The sequence below is a fragment of the Olea europaea genome, chromosome 9, assembly GCF_002742605.1.
Source record: "Olea europaea var. sylvestris chromosome 9, O_europaea_v1, whole genome shotgun sequence".
In the NCBI taxonomy this organism is placed as follows: Eukaryota; Viridiplantae; Streptophyta; class Magnoliopsida; order Lamiales; family Oleaceae; genus Olea; species Olea europaea.
The window spans coordinates 14,437,220-14,459,605 of NC_036245.1; the positions used below are offsets into that span (position 1 = coordinate 14,437,220).

Below are 22,386 nucleotides of genomic sequence, written 5' to 3' on the forward strand. Positions count from 1 at the left end.
GGGGGGGGGGCGGGGGGGGGGGTTTCTCTCCTTGGAGAAATTGCATGTATAAAATCACCTTCCCAACTTACCTAAGTGGTCGAATTGGTATTTTGGTGAAGTAGGGTGAGTTGAGGATCTAGTTGACCATTCTCTTTGATGCTAAATAGACACCATTCTCTTTGATGCTAAATAGACATTCTTTATATTTTATGAGTAAATAGAAGGCCATTCTGACTAACTAGTATAAACATGGCCATTCTTCAATTTGGCCCTAAAAGGAGAGACTTTTTAAAATTGCTACACTTTCTTATGTGACTGGTGATAAATTCATGTTTTGAATGTAAGGCTCTATCCAACGTGTGTTTGAAACTCTATTGATCAAATTGGAAAGTCAAAATTGAAAATCTGGGACTGGTCAAATACTTCACAAACAATGACCCTTCTGTGATGCTCGACCATGCGATTTAGAATGAGAGACAAATATCATTTCCTTCAAATATTATCAAATACCTTGAATGTTTGTAAATGTGCAAATAAACAAAAGACAAGAAAAATTAGAATTTCTACAATTCGTTATCTCTCTCTCTCTCTCTCTATATATATATATAGATATAGATAGATAGATAGATACCGTTAAGATAGACTTGCTTTCCTTTTCCGTCTGTTCCAAATTATAGGTAACTTTCTTTATTAAGAGCGTAGTTGATTTTTATGTTTTTTAGTTTTTTAATATACTCCTATTTAATGTGCTTTGTTATCAACAAATATGAACTATTCCTATTTATCATTATTTAATGAAGGAGTATATAACCTATCAAAAAAAAATGAAGGAGTATATTAGTAAATAATGTAAGAAAACAACTACATTAATTTCATTTGTCTTAATATGTGCGGAAATAAAAGCAAGCCTTCTTTGTGCGACAGAGAGTATATTTATGTTCGGGTAAATAGACATAAAATTTATACTTTCAGCATAAAATAGTTTGTGTAAAAGTTCTAGCAGTAGTAGAAAATATACTGACATGCATATTACCTGTATTTATTCTTTAGGGTGTCACAGTGATATGTATCCATGCCCAGCTTCTTAGATTGGAACCTGGGGCAGATTCTAGAGAATTGAAGTTTTTGTTAATTATGAGAAAATTTTGTTTCTTAGTTCCGTTCTATACTTTTTTCGCCTTTTTCACTCTCCAGATAAATTGCAGATAAGAAAGCCAACTATCCTGTTAAGGTTAGTGGACTTGAAATAAATCCTTATCCAATCTCCAGAGGCAAAAACACCACCTTCAGCATTGCTGCATCTACAGGTAATAGTTTGATTTTTATGCCTTCTACTCATATTTCAGACTTATTAGGTCCTGTCGCAATACTGGAACCTTTTCTGTACGTTGACTTGCAATTTTTGAATTGTGGACTAGAATAAGGGACGACGTTAGCAGCAACCTTTACATGTTAATAGCTTCTCTGTGGTGTCAAAAGAATGTGTTTGAAATATGTGAAAAAAGAATTCAGTATTCTACACCAAGAAGACTGTTTTGAAGATTTCTGAAAGTTAGACCATCTTATATTTGAGTTGGTTATTAGCATTAGTTTTTCTGTCTCTAAAAACAAAAGATCTAGGACCGGTGTGGCAAGTCTTCTGCTTGTGCTTCTTGTAGGAGCTTCTTGAGTAAACTACTTTTAGGCCTATTTCCTCTAACCCCACAAAATTTTTGTCAACAAAACTGTTTGTTTGACCTCATAAGACATTTATCACGGAACAAAGCACATTGTCCAGATGATAATAAGGAAGAGCTGGAAGCCATATTCATCTCTAATTATTTCCCATATTTGTTCCCTTTCCTAATTTTTATACTTTTAACCAAAAATAAGAATTTTCACGTGCTTATCATCATGACTGGGAGCTTCTATGTTGAAATAATATGAATCGTGAGAAGATACTTATGTGGAGCTTGCCTTGCAGAGGAACCAATCTCTGGTGGGAAGCTGACTGTTGATGTTACCTACTTTATATTTCACGTCTACAGTGAGGACCACAATCTTTGCTCGGAGACATCCTGCCCGGTTTCTGAAGGGGAATTTGTGGTTTCTCATTCCCAAGTGTTGCCTGGAATTACACCTCCTGTAAGTTCTCTGCTTATGTCAAGATACCAACCCCCAACAAAAAATGAAAAGAATGAATAAATAAGAAAAAATGGGAAGAATTACCAGAGCATCAAAATTCATTTGGCGCCAACGAAGAGCTTATGGTGTTTGACATGTGCAGGGTTCATACACACTTAAAATGACGATGGTGGACGCAAACAAGAAGCAATTGACTTGCATTACTTTTGACTTCAGCATCGGATTTGTAGCACCAGAAAGCTTAGCTGATGCCTGATATTCAAGTGCTCGAGGATTTGCTCATCTTTATGGCCATTCCAATCTTTACATACGTATAGAGAAAGTTTGTACTTTGAATGTTCTTTATCTCGTATATCTTTCTATTTCACTGGTTTTACGCAATGTCTGATGAGATTTAAGACTCGTGTACCTCTTATTACTTTAAACTTTTGAGGTTGTCATTATATTTTCTTCGCACCAAGTTCATTCACAGTCCGGTTGTGCAGCCCTCTTATTCTCAAGGCTTGGTTCTTGTATTGTTATATTTCATTTTACTTCTCGTCCGCTTAGAAACTAAACTTGCACAGAAGGTCACTGAAATTTCACCATGCTTGCTAGTGAACTTCTTTTTGGTACAATCACGCATTAAAACATAAAGATTCAACAATGTTTTGTGGATGGAGCCATATGTATCAACTAGTGAATGGATTTATATGTGAGTATCACCTTGTGACTTATGAGCAAGAGATCTCGATTATTCTGCAGCCAAACCAATAGGCAAATAAGCAATCTTGTACATGCACTCTCATGTGCCTATTCTATATGTTTGGCAAGTGTTTATTAAGATACAAAAAAGTTATGGGGATAAAAAGTTATATAAACGCTTGCCAAACGTTAAATTTCATGTGTCCATCTCGGCTTGTTATTTCTTTCTGCTCCGACCTGTAATAGCAAACTGTCATGATTTAACTCGTAAGTTAACGTTTGATTTGGATTTGTTAAATCAGTCATGTGCACTTCTAAAAATACTTTCATTTGGCATTCAAATGATTAACTTTCCATTAGCACATTATTCTTGATCACGATTTTCGTCCAAAAATTTTGATGGACAAATATTTAGCCCCCGTTTGATTCACATTATTTGGTCACAAAAATAAAAAATATGACAGTTATTCATCACATTAAGTTACCATATTTAACTTTCATCTCTTATGTGGGACATCTTGTAACGTTTATATTGTTCATCCTCATTCTTTCAAAAATGGGAATCAAACGGGGCCTTAGTCTTACTTCGTATTTGTTATCTTTTTTTGCTTATTTCAAAATATGAGGGGTAAATAAATCCTTTTTTCTCTCTTAACATAATTTTTAGATACGAAAAAGTCTGGAACATACATGTGATAATAAGGTTCTTGGCCTTTAATGCTATTAAATACAGTATTTCTTATAAAGTGTACCGATACAGTCACGACTAACGATAATTTTAGTGGTAGCTTTGGCAAAAGCATGATTCAAACATTTCTTTAATATTTTGAAGAGTAATGTTATGCACCACTATAAGTACTCATCATTGATTAATGTGGTATTATGTCGCATAATTTATTGTTTAATTAAAAAAAGTTAATTAGAATTTAAGTTAAATATGGACGAGATTCACAACTTTTTATTCATAATTCAATCAACTTTTATCAAAATTTAGTAATAATTTTTTTCCCCCCAAAATCAAACAGGGCTAAAAAGGAAATAGGGCTCAATCCGGAGGAAATACACGAAAATGGCTCTTCCACTGTAGCAAAATTTGACATTGGCCTTTAACCCATTAAACGAATTAAAAAAACAAATTAAGTTAAAAAAAACTTCACAATAAAAGGCCATTTTACCCTTCAGATTGTTTGAAAATCTCTGACTGACCGACCAACCGACCACCGGCAACTACATCAACGTCGCAGTCAACAATCATCATCTACACCGGAAATAAAATAACCGGTTAGTTTTCATCACTTTTCTCCAGTTAATGCGGTTCATGTGCAAGTTTATAGCATTTTTCTTACTAATTTCGGTTCAATTAGATCCATGAGCATAAGTAGTTAGATTGTGGGCATGCTGAGAGTGTGAAAAATGTGGATTTTTAGCTTTTTTTTGAAGCTCAGTGGTCAGGAATGGCGATTTCCAGCCGATTCCTGGCCCCAGCACCCGACTGTTAACAATCTGGGTCGACTGTTAATGATCCAGACTGTTATATATTTAATTTAAATTTTTTTTATAATTTTTGTAATTAATTAAATTTTTTATTTGATTAAATAGTAATTATTAAATTTTTTATTTAATTAAATAGTAATTATGTTATTTATTTATTTAATTTTTATCATTGTCAATATAATATAATAATTGAAATATTGTAAAATTGACAATGTTGATTCTTTTTTTTTATGAAATTATTTTTAATTTATTTTTTCAAATTTATTTAAATAATATAAATAGTCTTTACATTTTAAAAAAAGGTAAAGTATTTATTTATTTAATTTTTATATTTGTCTTTTATATAATTTAATAATTGAAATATTGTAAAATTAACAATGCTGATTCTTTTTTTTTTATAATATTATCTTTAATTTATTTTTTCAAATTTATTTAAATAATATAAATAGTCTTTATATTTTAAAAAAATGTAAAGTAATTATTTATTTAATTTTTATATTTGTCTTTTATATAATTTAATAATTGAAATATTCTAAAATTAACAATTTTGTGTTGTTCCTTTTTTTTTATTATGAAATAATCTTTAATTTATTTTTTCAAATTTATTTAAATAATATAAATGGACTTTTCATTTTTTGAAAATGTAAAGTAATTATTTATTTAATTTTTATATTTGTCTTTTATATAATTTAATAATTGAAATATTCTAAAATTAACAATTTTGTGTTGTTCCTTTTTTTTTATTATGAAATAATCTTTAATTTATTTTTTCAAATTTATTTAAATAATATAAATGGACTTTTCATTTTTTGAAAATGTAAAGTAATTATTTATTTAATTTTTATATTTGTCTTTTATATAATTTAATAATTGAAATATTCTAAAATTAACAATTTTGTGTTGTTTAATAATTTTGTGTTGTCCCATTTTTTTATGAAATAATCTTTAATTTATTTTTTCAAATTTATTTAAATAATATAAATATTCTTTACATTTTTTGAAAATGTAAAGTAATTATTTATTTAATTTTTATATTTGTCTTTTATATAATCTAATAATTGAAATATTCTAAAATTAACAATTTTGTGTTGTTCCTTTTTTTTTATGAAATAATCTTTAATTCATTTTTTTTCAAATTTATTTAAATAATATAAATAGTCTTTACATTTTTCTAAAATGTATTTAATTTGAAATTTTTTGTTTGTAAATATATTTTTCAAATAATAATTATTTTATTTAATTATTTAATTTTTATAATTTCCTTTTTTATATAATTTAATAATTGAATACATAATATTGTTCGAAATTAACAATTTGTTTTGTTCCTTTTATTGTTTTTTTATGAAAATCTTTGATTTTTTTTCAATTTATTTAAATAATATTTATATTCTTTAATTTTTTTTACAATACATTTAATTTGATTTGTTATTTTTTTCAAATATATTTTTCAAATGTAATATTTGTGATTGTATGGTAGTTAGAGTTCGGTTTCCTTGATTTTGTGAGATTATGCTTTTTTTTGTTATCTCTTGTTCAATGCTATAACATTTGAATTTTTGTAGGATGAAGTATCATTTAGATGCAGAGTTAGATGGATGCCAGAGTTAGATGGATGCCGGGGAAAGCTATTTGGAACAGTAGCTTTGAGAGTTTACTGTTGTGTTGGAGCTGCTCGATGATCAGCACGGAGATATGCTACGACAGTCCTTCTTGTGGCCACTGACCAATTGCGAGAGGTGCAGTATTCAGGACAGATCATTGATGCACTTCTATGTCGGTTTCTGAGGCCAGTCGACGGCGATTCCCTCCAGTTCGACCTCGGGGGCAAGGTCATCAGTTTCTCGATGTTTGAGTTTACATTGATCACTGGACTGAGGATTACGGGCGACAATGTAGCCATGGAGAGAAGCAATAGGTTGTACGAGACGTACTTCCAGGGACATGGGTTGGTGCTTCTACCCGACTTGATGGTCGCGATCAGGGGGTGCGACCATATGCTAGATAGATTAAAGCTTGGGCTGGTCTACATCCTCGAAAGTGTGATGAAGTGTCATCACAAGAACACTGCCATCGACATTTTTCATTTGCAAGTTGTTGACGACATCGATGCGTTCAACAACTATCCATGAGGGCCGAAGATGCTACGAGGACACCGTACATGTGTTCACCAGATCGCACTCGAGGCCCAGCGGGTCGATGCGTAAATACGATACATATGGATTGCCCTTAGCGGTGTAGGTAAATGTTTAATATAATCAAAGTTAAAGTTTTGGTGTATTACATTGATGCTTAATAAGTGTATGTGTTACAGATTTGGATGTATGAGACAGTTCCTGTACTGGGGGCCCGCTTTGCGCAGCGAGGGGAGACACGCTGCCGTCGGATGCATCATTGGAGATCATCGCGAGTGGAGGGATGTTCCAATGGGAAGCAGTCATCGGTCCTTCTCGACGATCCTCAGGTAAGTATTATGCATTTGTGATTTATATTATACGTAGTTTAAAATTTTGTTTACATGATCGTTAAATAGTTGAAATATCAATATGTCAGCTTGAAGTCATACCTGAGTTGACGCCGTCGATGGAAGAGGATGCTCGGGGTCTTGTGCGAAATTTAGGCGTTCCGCACACCCCAGACGAGGAGATGTCTGATCAGAACTTGGATCGAGATTGGGTATGTGAATGAAATATAATTTATTGAATATCGTCGACGTATAAATTTATTAAATAATTTTTCATTTTATTTATGTAGGAGGACGGTCCAGCTGATCGACGATCCCCTCCACCGAGGGCATCGCCGCCACCATTGGCATCATCTCCGCCGAGAGTATCGTCCCCGCCATTGGTATCACCTCCGTCGAGGGTGTCACCGCTGCTAGTGGCATCACCTCCGCCGGAGCCATCGCCACCACCATTGGCATCACCTCCGTCCAGATACTTCCCCCGTGTGTCTCCAGGACACATTGATGATTTATATGCCCGTTTGACTGGACTTATAGCGGAGGAGGTCGGCGCGCTACGACGAGATTTGACGGAGAGGGTCGATGATCTAGGACGAGAGTTGACAGGGAGGGTTGACGATTTATCCCATGATGTTGGAATACTATAGTCTTCCGTTGTCGACCTTCAGGATACAGTAGCGACGCTTAGAGGAGATTTAGCCGGCAGACGATGGGGGACAGAGGGGATGGCGGATATCATGATCGAAAGGGTGGCAGAGATGGTGATGGAGAGGGGGGTCACCCACATTTTTGGCGTGATGAGACATTGGAGTCATTGTGGTTGTCTATGGAGGAGGTGGCCCCGATGGGGATGGGAGAGGGGACTACGGAGGGGGTGGCCCCGACGGGAGGGGCGGAGGAGGTGACGACGGAGGGAGAGGCCCCGATGGTGTGGGGCAGAGGAGGTGGCCCCGAAGGTCGAGAGGACGCCCGGCGTGATTGAGGGTAAGAGACATGCTGTTGACGAGACGGAGCATGTGGTCGGCAAGAGGTTGAGAGTGCCGTCACAGTATGTTGTTTCCCCCTTCACGACTGAGGCCAAGAGGATGACGTTCATCGACGGGACGTACCCGAACTTATTCAGAGAGGTGGACAATACCAAGTGGAAAGCTTTCGAGACAGAGTGGAGGAGAATTATCCCCGAGTAAGTATTGTATGATTTTAATAAAGCACTGTACGCTAACTCGTCTACGCTTATTTTAATATTTTCCTATTTTTTACAGAGTTAGCCGCACGATAGGTCAAATGACGGTCTCGGACCCTTACAAATGGTTCCATGATATCACACTGCGGGAGCTTGGTCGCTGACGATGTAAGTGAACTATTCATTTCGTGTTTTTTATATGCATATGTGACCTTGTGTTTATTAAATGAATAACTCATACTTTTTTGGTATTTCCTGCTGCAGCACATCGACCTGGCCATGGACTTGCTGCGAGATCGAGCTCAAAAACATCCAAAATCATTTGATGTCCATGGTCGAGTCATATTAAACACCGAGTTCCTGGGTGCCGTTACCATAGAGTATCAGTCGCTTGCACATATGGGTAACGAGTACACGGTGCCAGAATATATGCTCGAGTGGGTGATAGGACTGTCACTGAGTGTCGGGGGAAAATCATGGGAGGGTTGTACACATATGTACATTCCAGCGTGTATCAATAAATACTATGTTACGCTGGAGATCGTTTTTGCTGACTCCACTATATATGTGTACGACCCAGATCATTCATGTTTGACACAAGGCCAGTTGGAGCAAAACCTGGAGTCCGTGGCTGTAATTGTTCCTATGATGGCCAGACGAGCGGGGATAAATGTACAGGACAGATTGCGGATCGTTCGGAACACGACGACAGCACGACAGTCCGTAAGGTAAGTGTTTTAACTTTGGTGTTTTCATCTTTCAGATTTAGGTTTTATTTACACAGTACTGAACTGATTCATTCTTGTTTAATTGCAGCGACGACTGCGGCATATTTGCCATTAGGTACGTTGAATTTTTAAGTAAAGGATATAAGGTTGATAGAATCAACTAGTCGTGAATACAGAACTGGAGAAAGAAGTTAGCATGTGATTTGTTTGAATTTAATGCTGACCCGTAAATTTCATTTATATATATGTAACATTTCAATTGTAAATTTAATTATTTTTGTAATTATGAAATAATTGTAAATTTGTTTTCAATGTATATAACATTCAAATTGAAAAATTAATTATTTTTGTAATTATGAAATAATTTTAAATTTGTGTTCAATGTATATAACATTCAAATTGAAAATTTAATTATTTTTTGTTATTTTACACGTATGCCGAGTATGAAATTATTTTTTTCATATAAATCACTATAAATACCATTTATCAAGAATAAATATTGAATATGGAAGATTTATAAATAAAAAATATTGAACAGTGTAAAAGTAAAAGGAAATATTATTCATTTCACGTATCTGTCTAGTCATCATTTAGGGGAATATGATTGGTACAAAATTGTCGAGTATGCCCTACGGCTCTGCACCGGCCACACCTACGCCGTCGAGGAAACTCTCTGGTAGATGGTATTCTAGATGTACTTGGACGTCCAGGACCACGCGGTTCAACTGCTGGTGGTAACAAATTATGAAATGGGAGAATGTGCTCGGGAACTTCCCACTCGACTTCATTCGGAAGAGGAAATATAGTCTCGGCATATGCTGTTCTCCAAGACTCAATCGTATATTACAAAGAGCATAACGTTCTCGTAGCAAAGCCTCGATACATGGCCACCGCAACTGCATTCTCACATGGAAACCTCTCCAACTGAAATCTCGAGCAAGTGCATGTGTTATCAGTCAAGTCCACCATATATGCCGTATTACATGCACATTGCACGGAGAAGCGAAACTCATCTAGTGCTTCCACATTCAACTTCCTCGTAACCTCTGCCGCCTTAAACAGTTTCTCCTCTTGAGCTGGGGCCAACACGCTAGTGCAACTCTGTGATGCCGCACGTCGGTCATGAAACCACTGTTGTAGCTTGTTACGAATGTTCTCAATCATTGCGAGAATTGGTAACTCTCGATCCTTCTTAAACAATGCATTAAGAGACTCCGCGTTATTTGACGTCATCATGTTGTATCGACGTCCTGGAAAGTATGACCGCGCCCAATGTTCAATCCCCATCTTCGTCAGATACTCCAACGCCAGTAATGATTTACTTCCTATCTCAAGCATGAACTTATTACACTCTTCAGCATTGTAAGCTTCGGCTGCTCTCCTAAACAATGAAACGATGCCCGTGCCTCGATATCTAGTCTTCAAATTACCTTATATATGTTACATGCAATACCCATGATGTGCCCCGGAAAAAATTTCAGCGACACCGTTTATTATAGACTGTCCTCGATCGGTTACAAAGGCAAGATTTTCGACTTCCCTGATCACTTCCCTCAGTTTAGAAAAGAACCAACGCATGGACAGATCATTCTCGCCGTCGACTATGCCGAATGCAATAGTGTAAATTTGAATGTTGGCATCTTGACATGTAGCAATAATTAATTTGCCTTGATATTTAGCTTTCAGAGTCGTACCATCAACTAGAATTACGGGTCGCATTGCATTTCAAAAACCCCGAATACATTGTCCGAGAGTCATGAAGAAATACTTAAAACAATTATCGCCTCCCGCCTCAATAAAAAATGTCGTGCCAGGATTAGTTGTCCCCATGTTATGACAATACCTAGCCAATTTAGCATAGCTCTCTTCAACCGATCCCATTAAATCCTCCAATGCACATTCTTTGGCCTTCCACGCTTTCTGATAGCTCATGACCACTCCGTACTCTCTACGGACGTCGTTAATGATGTCCGAAGGTTTGTAGATCGTCCGTGGATCCTGATACTTGTGCATTATCTGTCGACCAATAAACCATGCTCGAGCTTGCCTGTGATTGTTTCGAAGAATTCCCACTTCGCAAGTATGTTCCCGTGAATACTTGCGAATTACGAAGCACTCATTCGTGTCCATCTTAGTTGCTCTCAAGCGCCAATTGCAACTGTCTTCGACGCAAGCTACTGTCAACAATGACTTGTTTGATTTCTTTACCTTGAACTCAAAGTTATATTTTAATGTCAGCCGGTGCATAGCTTCCTGCAAATCTTTCTTGGTTTCAAACAGTTACTCGACCTGCAAGTCCTCATCATCAGGAGCCACACAGGAAGAATTGGAGGACGATCCACTTGTTCCAACCTGTGAGCTCCCACCCGGCTCGTGTCTCTGTCGGGATAAAGCAATCAAATTCTCATTTATAAACTCGTTTATATTCTCATTGTCTTCAATTGCCGAAGAAATTCTGCGCGTAACAGCGACATCGCGATCAGAAGCAACTATATCAGGAATACCCACATCATCCGCAGGAACTATTTCCACTGTCTCCCAAAAACCTCGATCATTGTTATCCGCCCTATCTAAATCTTCGCGTTCACCTTCGATAACATCCTTTGTAATTAAAGTTACACCAAGAACCATCGGAGTCCGATGTATTTTATTCAATTCTAATAGATAATTCAATTCAGCATTATTAGCAACGAATATCGGTGGCATCGGAATAGATGAATCCCCATAACCGTTGAATAAATATCTCAATTGCATATCGTATTGAGATTGATCGACATTCAGCTTATTTTGCAAATCGTGGTACATTTCTAAGTATGGTGTACTCTCTGTTACGGGAATTACAATACAACCACGTATGTCACTCGTCCATCTCCATTCCCACCGATTATTTTCATTCAATTCGAAATCACCGAAATAACACACGGGGATTATCATATTTGCATGAGTAAATGGTTTTAATCAACTTCATTTATTAATTATAAGAAAAAGGTCAACAAAAATCAGCTGCAGTCGGTTAATTGGCTGTTAAACAGCCGGCTGTTCGACTGTTTACAGCCAAGCAGTCGAACTGTTTCCGACTGTTTGGCTGTTTGTTAAGTCAAAACACCCAGTTTGACTGTTTTTGTGCAGGAGAATACGGTTCTAAAGTTTTACATTTGTTTAATTTTTTTTGATAAGTAAGATCTGTTAAAAAAAATCTATGTCGACATAAAATTTCTCTATTTAAAAAAATACTAATTTACTGAAAACAAAATTAAACATACGTAAATGTACTTACCGATTTGAAGTAATTGATATGAAAAAAATTTTCGACTTCAACGTTCCAAAATTTTTCTAGATTTTGAGGTTCAAGCAGATGAAAAGATGAGAGTTTTTCCTGTGTTGGAAGCTCGTTTTGAAGTTTTTATAAGTGAGGAAGTGTTTGATTTTCAATTATTAACTAAAAGGGTAGTATAGTCATTTCAATAATATATTATTTTGTAATTGTATAAAATATTTAACGATATCTTTGTCTTTTATCGTACAAAAGGCTAATATCTTAATCTTTTATTATACAAAAGGCCAATATCTTAATATTCATGATTTTGAAAGAGACAAAGTGGAATTTAGGTTTTGACTGATGAAACTTAAAAGTACCCCTCAATCCGCGAGAAAAAGAAGGGAAGAGTAATGGGTTCTGTTCTTTTCCATTAAAATCTAGTCTTCCACCAATAGTTTCTACGAATTTGTTCTTGGAAGTTTCACTTGGTGAGATTTTAACCTCTTTTATTAGTGTTGTTTTTGGATTCCATATTCTTCGATGATGAATAAAGGTGTGTTCTTCATGTTGTATTATGCTTCATGTATTGACTACTGAGAATCTATTTTATTCCTATTATTATAGTGGAAATTGATTCGGAGGTTGCATATTGGTGTTTTCTTGTGTTTTATTTTTCCGATATTTATATTGCTTACATAAATTGTTGCTTTTGTGGTATTGCAGTTTGTATTGGTGCGTTGGTGTATGGTATCGGACCAGGTTGTATTGTGTGGACTAAAATGGAGGAGTCGGTAGGTAGTGCTATGATTAAACTCACAGGTCAAAATTGGGTGACTTGGAAGCCTAGAATGGAGGGAATCCTTTATTGAAAGGATTTACATGAACCTATTGAAGGTCACGTAGCTAAACCAGAGGAAATGACTGAAAAGCAATGGTATATTCAGAATAGAAAGGCCATAGGAACAATCATACAGTGGGTGGATGACAGTGTGTTTCGTCATGTGGCGCGAGAGACAAATGCTCATAAACTATGGACAAAATTGGAGTTAATGTTTGAGAGGAAAGCCATAACTAAAAAGTTTTTTTCTGATTAAAGACTTAGTCAATTTGAAATACAAGGAAGACATGAGCATGACAGAGCATTTGGCTAATTTCCAGAATATCATAAACCAGCTAGCAACTATGAGTATGGTACTTGAAAATGAATTGCAAGCTTTGTTGCTTTTGAGCTCGTTGCCAGATGGCTGGGAGACCTTCGTCATGACTGTCAGTGATTTTGCTGCTAATGGTGTTTTATCTGTGGATTTTGTGAAAGATAGCATGCAGAACGAAGAAACAAGAAAAAAAATTTCTGGGGTTTGCACGGGTATTGATAAAGCACAAGCTCTTGTTACTATAATTATTTAGAGTTATGTCACAGTCAATTAAGGAGGGCCATATCAAAATAAAATGCCTTATTTTTCTGATAGAGCAAATGGAAAGTGACAATCAGAAAATGGAAGATGATAAGAACAACACGGTGATTGTCCATTTTCGTGCTTTGGAGAGACCCAAAGAAGATGAATTCTGCTTAGAGCTGTGAGTGTTCTTCTTGATCTTATTTTTCTGGACTGTTGAAGACTGTACTTTACTGATTGTATGCTTGTTCCCTTTATCATAATTTTCTGAGCAAGTTTAGGTTGATTTATCTAACCAATTTGGGCAAAATTTCCGGAGCAGAGAACCACACATATTTTGATGTCGTGGAAAGGGTAGCTCAACACCTTGAGTTGGATGATATAACTAAAATTCAGCTTACTCCTCAAGATTACTATTCTCAGAAACCAAAGCCCAATCCTATTAAATATAGATCAGTTGATCGCCTACTAGACATGCTTGTCAACTACAATCAGGTAGCTCCAACACACCGTCTTTTACTCTGTTTTATTGTAGCGGCACAGTATTCAGATGTTGATGGATCAATAATTGTTTGCTTTCTTTCTAATAGAGCTCTAATATTCTGTATTATGAAGTAATGGACAATCCTCTACCAGCATTTAGAGTTATGTCACAGTCAATTAAGGAGGGCCATATCAAAATAAAATGCCTTATTTTTCTGACAGAGCAAATGGAAAGTGACAATCAGAAAATGGAAGATGATAAGAACAACACGGTGATTGTCCATTTTCGTGCTTTGGAGAGACCCAAAGAAGATGAATTCTGCTTAGAGCTGTGAGTGTTCTTCTTGATCTTATTTTTCTGGACTGTTGAAGACTGTACTTTACTGATTGTATGCTTGTTCCCTTTATCATAATTTTCTGAGCAAGTTTAGGTTGATTTATCTAACCAATTTGGGCAAAATTTCCGGAGCAGAGAACCACACATATTTTGATGTCGTGGAAAGGGTAGCTCAACACCTTGAGTTGGATGATATAACTAAAATTCAGCTTACTCCTCAAGATTACTATTCTCAGAAACCAAAGCCCAATCCTATTAAATATAGATCAGTTGATCGCCTACTAGACATGCTTGTCAACTACAATCAGGTAGCTCCAACACACCGTCTTTTACTCTGTTTTATTGTAGCGGCACAGTATTCAGATGTTGATGGATCAATAATTGTTTGCTTTCTTTCTAATAGAGCTCTAATATTCTGTATTATGAAGTAATGGACAATCCTCTACCAGCATTGCAATGTCTGAAGACTCAAAGAGTTTCTTTTCGTCATGCCACAAAGGATGAGGTGGGAAAACTATGGATGCCGTCATTGTACTGTTCTTCTTCTTCTTCTTCTTCTTTTTTTTTTAATATCATGTGACCTATAAAAACTTCTCATTTCAGGCCGTAGTACTGAATATTAGATTGCCGAAACAAAGCACCGTGGGAGATATTTTTAATGAGATCAAAACAAAGGTTTGCATGAGCAAGTCTCATGGAAATGTTTTCCGAAAATTCGAACTTCTATCATCTTTCATTGTTCCTAAGACTATTTGCAGCAGTTAATATAGAAATTGTGTTTTCATCATTATTTCATGGGGCAAAATATAAGATATACTGACTGGCGCAGGATTGACAATTTCTCATGTCTTCTGCAGGTAAAGTTGTCTCAACCAAATGCAGAACTCAGGTTGCTCGAAATTTTCTATCACAAAATTTATAAGGTAATGTGGTCACTTGCCCGCTCTGAAGTCGGTTGCAGTTTAGTCCTGTTATTATGGCATAAATTTTAGTACAAATCTAGCACCATAAGATCTGGCCTTCATTGTAGACTGCTTTTGTTGTAGACTCTTATGCAACAAAATACAATGTAGGTTCTTTGTTTTATGATGCATCCATATTCTTCTGTTTCCAATTCTGCAGATCTTTCCACTCAATGAAAAGATTGAAAGGATAAATGATCAGTACTGGACATTAAAGGCTGAGGAGGTTACTTTGTTGCTCACAAAATCTTCCTCTTGCTCTCTTTTCTCACAATTTTCATGCATGTACATGGTTTTTTGTTCAGTTGCCTCATTATTCTTCTAAGTTCGAGTATGCTCATATGCTGTCTGAAAGAATTCGGGAAGATGCTTTTTTACCGCTTTATTTTTGGTCTTCTCCTTATATATGCATACATATGGTGATATACATAGAGTAATACACACACAGATATAGATGCACAAGTACACGAGCTTTATTGCTCTCAGAATTGCCCTCTTGTTCACTTTTTCATGCTTTCATAGTTGTCTCTTCTGTTCACAACCTCGTTTTCTCTGTAACTATAAAATTTAGTAACTTGATGCCATTCATGGAATCCAGGAAGTTTACAGTTCTAGATTTGGTCTTATTTTTTTATAAAATATTGTCATATGGTTCTACAGGTCGGCTTTTCTTGTGATAGTTCTTCACTTATAGTTTTTGTTATAGTGATATTCATTCATGTTGCTTTCTGTTCCAATGTTTCTGACTTCAAATTTGGGTAACTATCATTCCAGATTCCTGAAGAAGAGAAGAACCTTGGTCCCAATAGCCGTTTGATTCATGTTTACCATTTTATGAAACAGAATGCACAGAATCAAGCGGTACTTTAGCAATCACATAATCTCTGTGTTTATTGTCATTTAATGTCATTGATTCTTTTTGGACATAATTTTAATGGTAATGAGCTTGATATTGAAAATGTGGCTTATATTCACTGTTTCCCATATAGCAAGTCGAGAATTTTGGGGAACCCTTCGTTTTGGTCATTCGTGAAGGTGATACTCTAGCAGATGTTAAAATGCGGATTCAAAAGAAATTGCTGGTTCCTAACGAGGAATTCTCTAAGGTATATTCCATTCTCATTGGATCTAATCTACATTACATATGGTTTTTTAACCCGCATCCAGCACTTTGCCTAAATTTGCTAATGCCTTGTGGATTTGTTGAGATTATACTTTGGGTCATAAGATTTTGCACTTTTATGTTCAGTGGAAGTTTGCTTTTGTCTCACTGGGGCATCCAGATTATCTCAAGGACTCTGACATTGTGTATAGCCATTTTCGGGTCATCTTTTCAATGCCAAGTTTCCTGTCTTATCAATTAATTTTAGAATAATTCTATTTGTACCGAATTCAACTTACGAAAAGGTGTCACCCCTCTCACAACGCATGCGGGCCCTGTGTGAATATAAAAATTTCCAAATGTGGTCCTCACCCCCTATTGAGTAGTAGGTAAAGGATTAGGTAAAAAAATTATGTACATGTAGCAATTGTCCTTAATTTTATTGAATTATTCAAATTTTTTTCTTCAACCTCTATAAAGACTGAGGAACTCGTATTTTATTCTCTTGTAGAGAAGAGATGGTTTTTGTGCTTGGGAGCAATACCTTGGGTTAGAGCATTTTAACACTACACCTAAAAGGGCTTATGCTGCAAACCAGGTGAATTCGTTGAATATTTTCAATTCTCTTTTGATTTTTAGATTGTTGTAGCCAATTAAATTGATAATTTGTACAGGAAAAGAACGCCATTTATTAAGTATCTTTGAAACAGGATGTGAACTTCAATTGTTAGTTATACTTGGGTGGGCTTTGTACCTTTTTAAGTTTCATTCAAAAAAGAAAATTATTATTTTGTAAATATTATCTTAAATGCTGGTAACTTATGTCTTTCTAATTGCAGAAGCGCTGCAAATTTGAGAAACCCGTGAAAATATACAATTAAATGGAATTGCTCGTCTCATTCTTCTTACTCGGAGTCAACATTGAAAATGTGAAGAACTTGAAATCCGAGATGTGTAAAGGAGAGTTGCAAGGCAGAAAAGAGGATAGCTGATGACTTTTTCTCCCTCCATGTTTCTTCTGTTCACATAGTTGTTTTGTTAGTGCAATTATATTTTGACTTGAAATGGAAAAAGGATGAGCTTTCACTCAAATGTATCTTTGCTTTTAGTGGTTGGTATTCTATACTTTGCTATCTTCAGGAATTTTTTGGTTTCTATGTAATGTTACCTTGCATTTCAAGTTTTTGGTTAATGGGATTGTATAGTGTGTAGTTAGCCCTCACTCTTTCACCTAGGACTGTCAATGATTGGATTTTGATTCGTATCAAATGAAATTAATGGAAGATGAATTTAGGATCTTAATTCAATAATTCAATCAAGATCCAAATCCAGTAGTCCGTTAACTAAATAAAGCAAATATAGATAAAGGTCAATCCAATCCGATAACAATCAAATTTGATTTATTATATTAATATTTTACATATTGTAATATAATTTTTTGTCATTTTGAAAATTGTATTATATTTCACATAAATTTGAAGTAATAAATAATATTAGATAATAGTAAAATATTCTTAATTGAAATATTTGAAAAGATTTAACTTTTTTTATTAATTAAAATAAGATAAAAATAATAATTAATTTATTTTATAAATAAAATAATCAAATGAGCCAACAGTTGGAGTTAATTTCATTATTCTCAACTTCTTACTTCCCACATATGATATTCATTAGAATATCATAAAATTTACAATATATAAATAGGTGGATTAAGAATTCGGTAAGAAGTTATTTAAGCTTTTTAATTCTGGAGTTTAGAAGTTGACTAATATAAAATTTTTATTTTTCTAATTTTTTTCAATTTGGAATCAAGTTATTGGATAGCAATCAGATATCCGTTGAATTATCATATGAGATCGGATAACTATTTTTAACGGATCAGATCAAATTTGGGTAAATCTGATTTATATCCAATCCATTCACCGTCCTATTTCACCTAGACTTTGTTTGCTTTTGTTCCTTTCCCTTTAATTTCCTATCCCTCTCCCTCTCCATCTCCTGGAAGTAGGGATAGCAACATGGCGACCCTCCTCGTCCCATTGGGTATATCTCAAAGGCAGGGAAGTGGGTGGTTTAGGGGAAGGCTCAAGGCAATTTTGGGGAGTGGGAGACCTCATGATGGCAAAAAACTAAACGGTTACACTACATATACTTCACTACTTACAGATTTATTTACCAACAAATGGTAGGACAATATTTGATGGGTAATTGGCGCAAAACATCCTTACCTTTCGAGGTTATTGTGAAAAACGTTCCTATCTTTCATTTTTTGGCATTTTTGCCCTTATTTACCACCTTTCTTGAGCTGAAGGTCCTTTTCACTGTTTTTTGACGATTTTGCCCTCTATTCAAATAAAAGAAAAAGAATAGAATAGAAAACAAAAGAATTAATTGCAACTAATACCCCAAAATTTCAAAAAATTACAAATTAGTAATAAATATAGGAGTTAATAGCCCAAATGGTTACTAAACTTTGCCAAAGGTCCAAAAAGGTCATTGAACTTTTTTAAATACAAAAACTAATGTGTCAATGATGTAGTAAGCATCTGCTTCAACCTTCAGTACAAAAAAATGATCATTCCAACTGACAATGAAAACGGGGGCTTCCCCACTGTTAAAACACTCTAAACAGCTAATCTCATCCCAAATGTTGTCGAAGGACATGGCACCATGCAAAAAATCAAAATTTCCTTCCTCCATTTCATGTGGATGGAAAAACCCGATAAATGATTTCCCAGGAACTAAGCTAAGATCACAGTCTTTGGCTTGGAGGACTGTCTCTAAATCAAAGTGCCTGTCAGGAAAACGCTCCCGGTAAGTTTCATTCTCACACAGGTTCCTCCATTCTGAGGAGCCATCTCTTATTAAACTATCAAATTGTGACTTAACGGGCATGAGGTCACGATTATTCTGCAACCAATCAGCAATCACAGTGACTAAGGTCGTACATGCACTTTCTCCTGCAGCCCTTTCACTTCGCTGATCAATGGTAGCAAAGAAAACCTGTGTCTGAATCTTCATGTGTCCATCTCGGCTTGTTATTTCTTTCTGCTCCCAGATGCCAACAGCAAAACTATCATCACCAAAATCGGAAACTGACGATCGATTTGGATTTGAGTCTTCATCAGTCTTGTGCCACTGCACGGAATTACAAAGCCATTACTTACATTTAGCATCACAAGCAAATCTGAAGAATTGCAGAATTCATACAATAAGCTTAAATATCAATAACAGTATACATGGTATCTATCAAACAATTCTTACCCCAAAAGAAAGAGATTCATCAGAGCTGAGCTGCCGGCGATCAAAGTCAATATCATCTCCACCTTCTTCTCCATAAGCTTTCTTCAATAATGGCTCTCCTTTGACTTTAGGAGATCTAAAACTTAACTTCCTTTTCCTCCAAGGCAAAATACTACGTCTTGAGTTCTGCGACAATGATGACTCAGAAACAGTAGAAACTGGATCCTCCTTGTGCGAGCAGTTAACATCAGATTTACGGTTGCTGTAGTAAATCCAATCCTCATCCTCACTGTTTATTCTAACACTGGAGTAATATGACACACCTGCGTAATTAGCATAAGCCAATGTCCCGTAACTAAACGATTTCCTAACAGTAGAATCATCCTTGGCTTCATCAGATTCCCCTTCCTCGAATTCATCGAGTGAATCTGAATCAAAGTTATAAGTGTACTCGCCCTCCTCACTCTTAGCCGAGCCCCTTCCCTCGCTTCCCTCTTCCTCAAGGCAGGCCTTTTTAGCTCTTCGAGTAGACACATATTCTGTAAGGATCTTTACTTTTCTGAGACCAGCTTTAAGTCCAGAAACCTCATCTTTCTCCGATGAGGAAGTTTCTCCAGTCGGTAAAGGGGATGAAATGGGAATTATTTGCCTCTGCACTGGCTCTGTTGATTCTTGGGCAACTCTCAGTTCCAATAAGCTAAGAGATATCTGAAATACAGATGAAGAACATATATTTCCATTCAATCATTGGTAGGAGATGCCATATATAAAAACAGTTTAAAAGTAGTACGTACACAAAGCAAGGGGCTAGTCTCAGCTGTACTGCCTGAAACTGCCAGAGGAATCTTAAGCTCAAGCTCTTGCTCTTCAATTTTGGAAGCAAATTCAGCAACGTTCAAAAATGCCGAGCCAACTATAATAACCTTGTTTTTTGCCCCACGATTCAAACCCTGGAACAAAACTAAATGAGTTTAGTTCTATTAAATAAAACAGCAACCGTCGTGATAATTAGAAAAGCTTCATAGTAAATATAAAAAAAACCGTAGGTTTGAGAAAAAAGCAAAAATAGGCATTGACTTTTACAAATTTTACAGCCAAATTTCAATGACTTCATTGACAAGTGGCAACTACTTAAAAAGAAAAGGGCAAAAAGCATTGGAAAACAGGAAAAATCCATTCTATGAACTCTTATGCAATTAAGTACCATGTGGAATAGCAAACATTTTGCCAAACAAGTGGCAATCATTCTAAGATGTAAGAAATCTGTCATGCCTACCAAATGTAGAAAACAAGTATTCAGAAAGAAGAATTAACAAACGGAACCGTGCTGCTACTAATCAATCAAACTACCACAGTAACCTGGCATTTATTATCTTAATAGACGGGCACCATAAACATTTCTAAACACGTTGACTCCTATCAATATAGGCAAACTTGCAAATCTAATGTCCTAGTCAATATCTCAAAAGTAGAGATGCTCAGAGGATGATCAGTATCTGTCGAAGTAATTTTCCCCTCAATTCATTTTTATTTTCGAGTTTTGAGATAAATTTACAAACAAAGGCATTCTTTTGTTTATGGATTCAAAGTTTTTTACCCCATAGAGATTAGGAAACTTAAAACATGACAATCCATCCTCAAATCACAGGCACAGACAGCACACAAGTACCCATAACACATACATTGAAGTATAAAATATCCATGTAAGGATATCAGTTCGGAAAGCACAAATCTTTACCCAATAAGCCAAATACCCAAAAAGAATTAAAGAAAAATATACAAGTAAAATTGAAACTTAATAAATTCTAAACAACATAATTTTGAATAAACAAGTAAGTTAAAGAAAAAAGGCAAAAGCACTCACGTGCAATACAGTAAAGGTAATCTCCCAAGGATGAAATGCATTTTCCCTGTACCCAGTAAGATTACAAACACTATGAAATTCTTCATCCCATTCCACAAGAATCCCACCTTCTGTCCCATCAACCCTTTTAACAATTTCTTCTCTTGTGCAATTCCTCTTCACAGTCCTTCTTAATAAGCCCAAAGAAATTCTGGGACCCTTCCACCTGATCTCCACTGCAAGCCCACCATTCTCCTTATCTGCACCTTCCTGAACCCAATCACCGCCCTCAAGGCTCTGCACCGTGAGTTTCACCTCATATTTTCTTGAAATCAGAGGAGGCCAAGGCCTCCACCTCATCATCTTCACCACCATTTTTGTTTGTCTTTTCTATTGAATAAATAAAAAACACTCCCTCCTCTTTTTCTGGGTTTTTTGAGAGATTATATACGCAAGAAAAAGAGGGGCTAAGATCTGTGAAGACTGAAGACTACATCAATTTTTGGCAAATTGGGTTCAGAATAAATGATCTTTTTAGGGAAGGAGGATGTTATACAATTCAATACTCTACAATACAAGCCGTTGTTCTGAGGATTTTTCTCCGTAAAAAACTACAAAAGTTATTGTGAGAGAGAAGATAGAGAGAGAAGATGCCCGTTATTTTGCTGGATTTTTCTCAATGCGGAATGTTTACATACATTTTAGTGAGATAAAAGAGAGAGAGGGAGTGTTAAGCGTGTATATGTCGCGAATAAAACCGCGTCAATACGCAGCGTTTTGGTTTATGAGTTTGTAAGGTCAAGGCAAAATCTAGATTAGGTTACGATAATTTTGCCCCAAACTATTCGTTGCTTTTACTGTTATTTAAATCATTTTATTTATTTTTATTAATCTAAAGTGGATTTCACATCAGAAACGGGTGAATGAGTGATTTTGCAAGAGTATTATTGAAAAAGGGTCTTCATGAATCTATTAAGTTATATGAAATTCATCTGCGTGAAAAAATAAATCTAATAGCAATGTTTTGATCCTATGATGATTCGTGCATGTTACGTCACATTAAAAATGATTCGTGTATACTACAAAAATTAACCATGATGTAAT

The 22,386-nt window shown here is 35.6% G+C and overlaps 3 protein-coding genes across 3 annotated transcripts in view; 2 read left to right on the plus strand and 1 right to left on the minus strand.

Moving 5' to 3' along the window:
• LOC111399766 (putative phosphatidylglycerol/phosphatidylinositol transfer protein DDB_G0282179) overlaps window positions 1-2,606 on the plus strand; it is a 3,537-nt gene extending 931 nt beyond the window's left edge. Inside the window, exons 2-4 of the mRNA XM_023027239.1 lie at window positions 1,188-1,289; window positions 1,946-2,106; window positions 2,249-2,606. Of these exons, the coding sequence (XP_022883007.1) occupies window positions 1,188-1,289; window positions 1,946-2,106; window positions 2,249-2,362 (377 nt within the window). The 3' untranslated portion in view covers window positions 2,363-2,606. The remainder of the gene's footprint in view (window positions 1-1,187; window positions 1,290-1,945; window positions 2,107-2,248) is intronic.
• Window positions 2,607-12,260: 9,654 nt separating this feature from the next.
• Window positions 12,261-17,396, plus strand: LOC111399993 (ubiquitin carboxyl-terminal hydrolase 12-like). Its single transcript, XM_023027472.1, has 15 exons — window positions 12,261-12,403; window positions 12,639-13,281; window positions 13,385-13,493; window positions 13,594-13,807; window positions 13,903-14,126; window positions 14,227-14,440; window positions 14,536-14,637; window positions 14,736-14,807; window positions 14,990-15,055; window positions 15,255-15,320; window positions 15,869-15,955; window positions 16,084-16,200; window positions 16,344-16,418; window positions 16,708-16,794; window positions 17,036-17,396. Exons 2-15 carry the CDS (start codon window positions 13,041-13,043, stop codon window positions 17,075-17,077), a joined length of 1,716 nt encoding a protein of 571 aa, XP_022883240.1. The 5' UTR covers window positions 12,261-12,403; window positions 12,639-13,040; the 3' UTR covers window positions 17,078-17,396.
• A 767-nt stretch (window positions 17,397-18,163) lies between these two features.
• LOC111399994 lies at window positions 18,164-21,992 on the minus strand. The gene is made up of 5 exons (XM_023027474.1): window positions 21,304-21,992; window positions 20,234-20,389; window positions 19,461-20,147; window positions 18,711-19,334; window positions 18,164-18,325 (listed from the first exon to the last, which is right to left on the minus strand). Exons 1-5 carry the CDS (start codon window positions 21,655-21,657, stop codon window positions 18,164-18,166), a joined length of 1,983 nt encoding a protein of 660 aa, XP_022883242.1. The 5' UTR covers window positions 21,658-21,992.
• Window positions 21,993-22,386: the final 394 nt, after the last annotated feature.

Bases quoted from the DNA above. Each gene is read 5' to 3' on its own strand.
- LOC111399994 (XM_023027474.1), bottom strand. From the start codon at position 21,657: ATGGTGGTGAAGATGATGAGGTGGAGGCCTTGGCCTCCTCTGATTTCA. The intron at 20,148-20,233 runs GTACGTACTACT...TCTGTATTTCAG, and splicing joins AGACTAGCCCCTTGCTTTGT to ATATCTCTTAGCTTATTGGA. The intron at 19,335-19,460 runs GTAAGAATTGTT...AATTCCGTGCAG, and splicing joins ATGAATCTCTTTCTTTTGGG to TGGCACAAGACTGATGAAGA.
- LOC111399993 (XM_023027472.1), top strand. From the start codon at position 13,041: ATGAGCATGACAGAGCATTTGGCTAATTTCCAGAATATCATAAACCAG. The intron at 14,638-14,735 runs GTGGGAAAACTA...TTCTCATTTCAG, and splicing joins GTCATGCCACAAAGGATGAG to GCCGTAGTACTGAATATTAG. The intron at 16,419-16,707 runs GTCATCTTTTCA...ATTCTCTTGTAG, and splicing joins TTGTGTATAGCCATTTTCGG to AGAAGAGATGGTTTTTGTGC.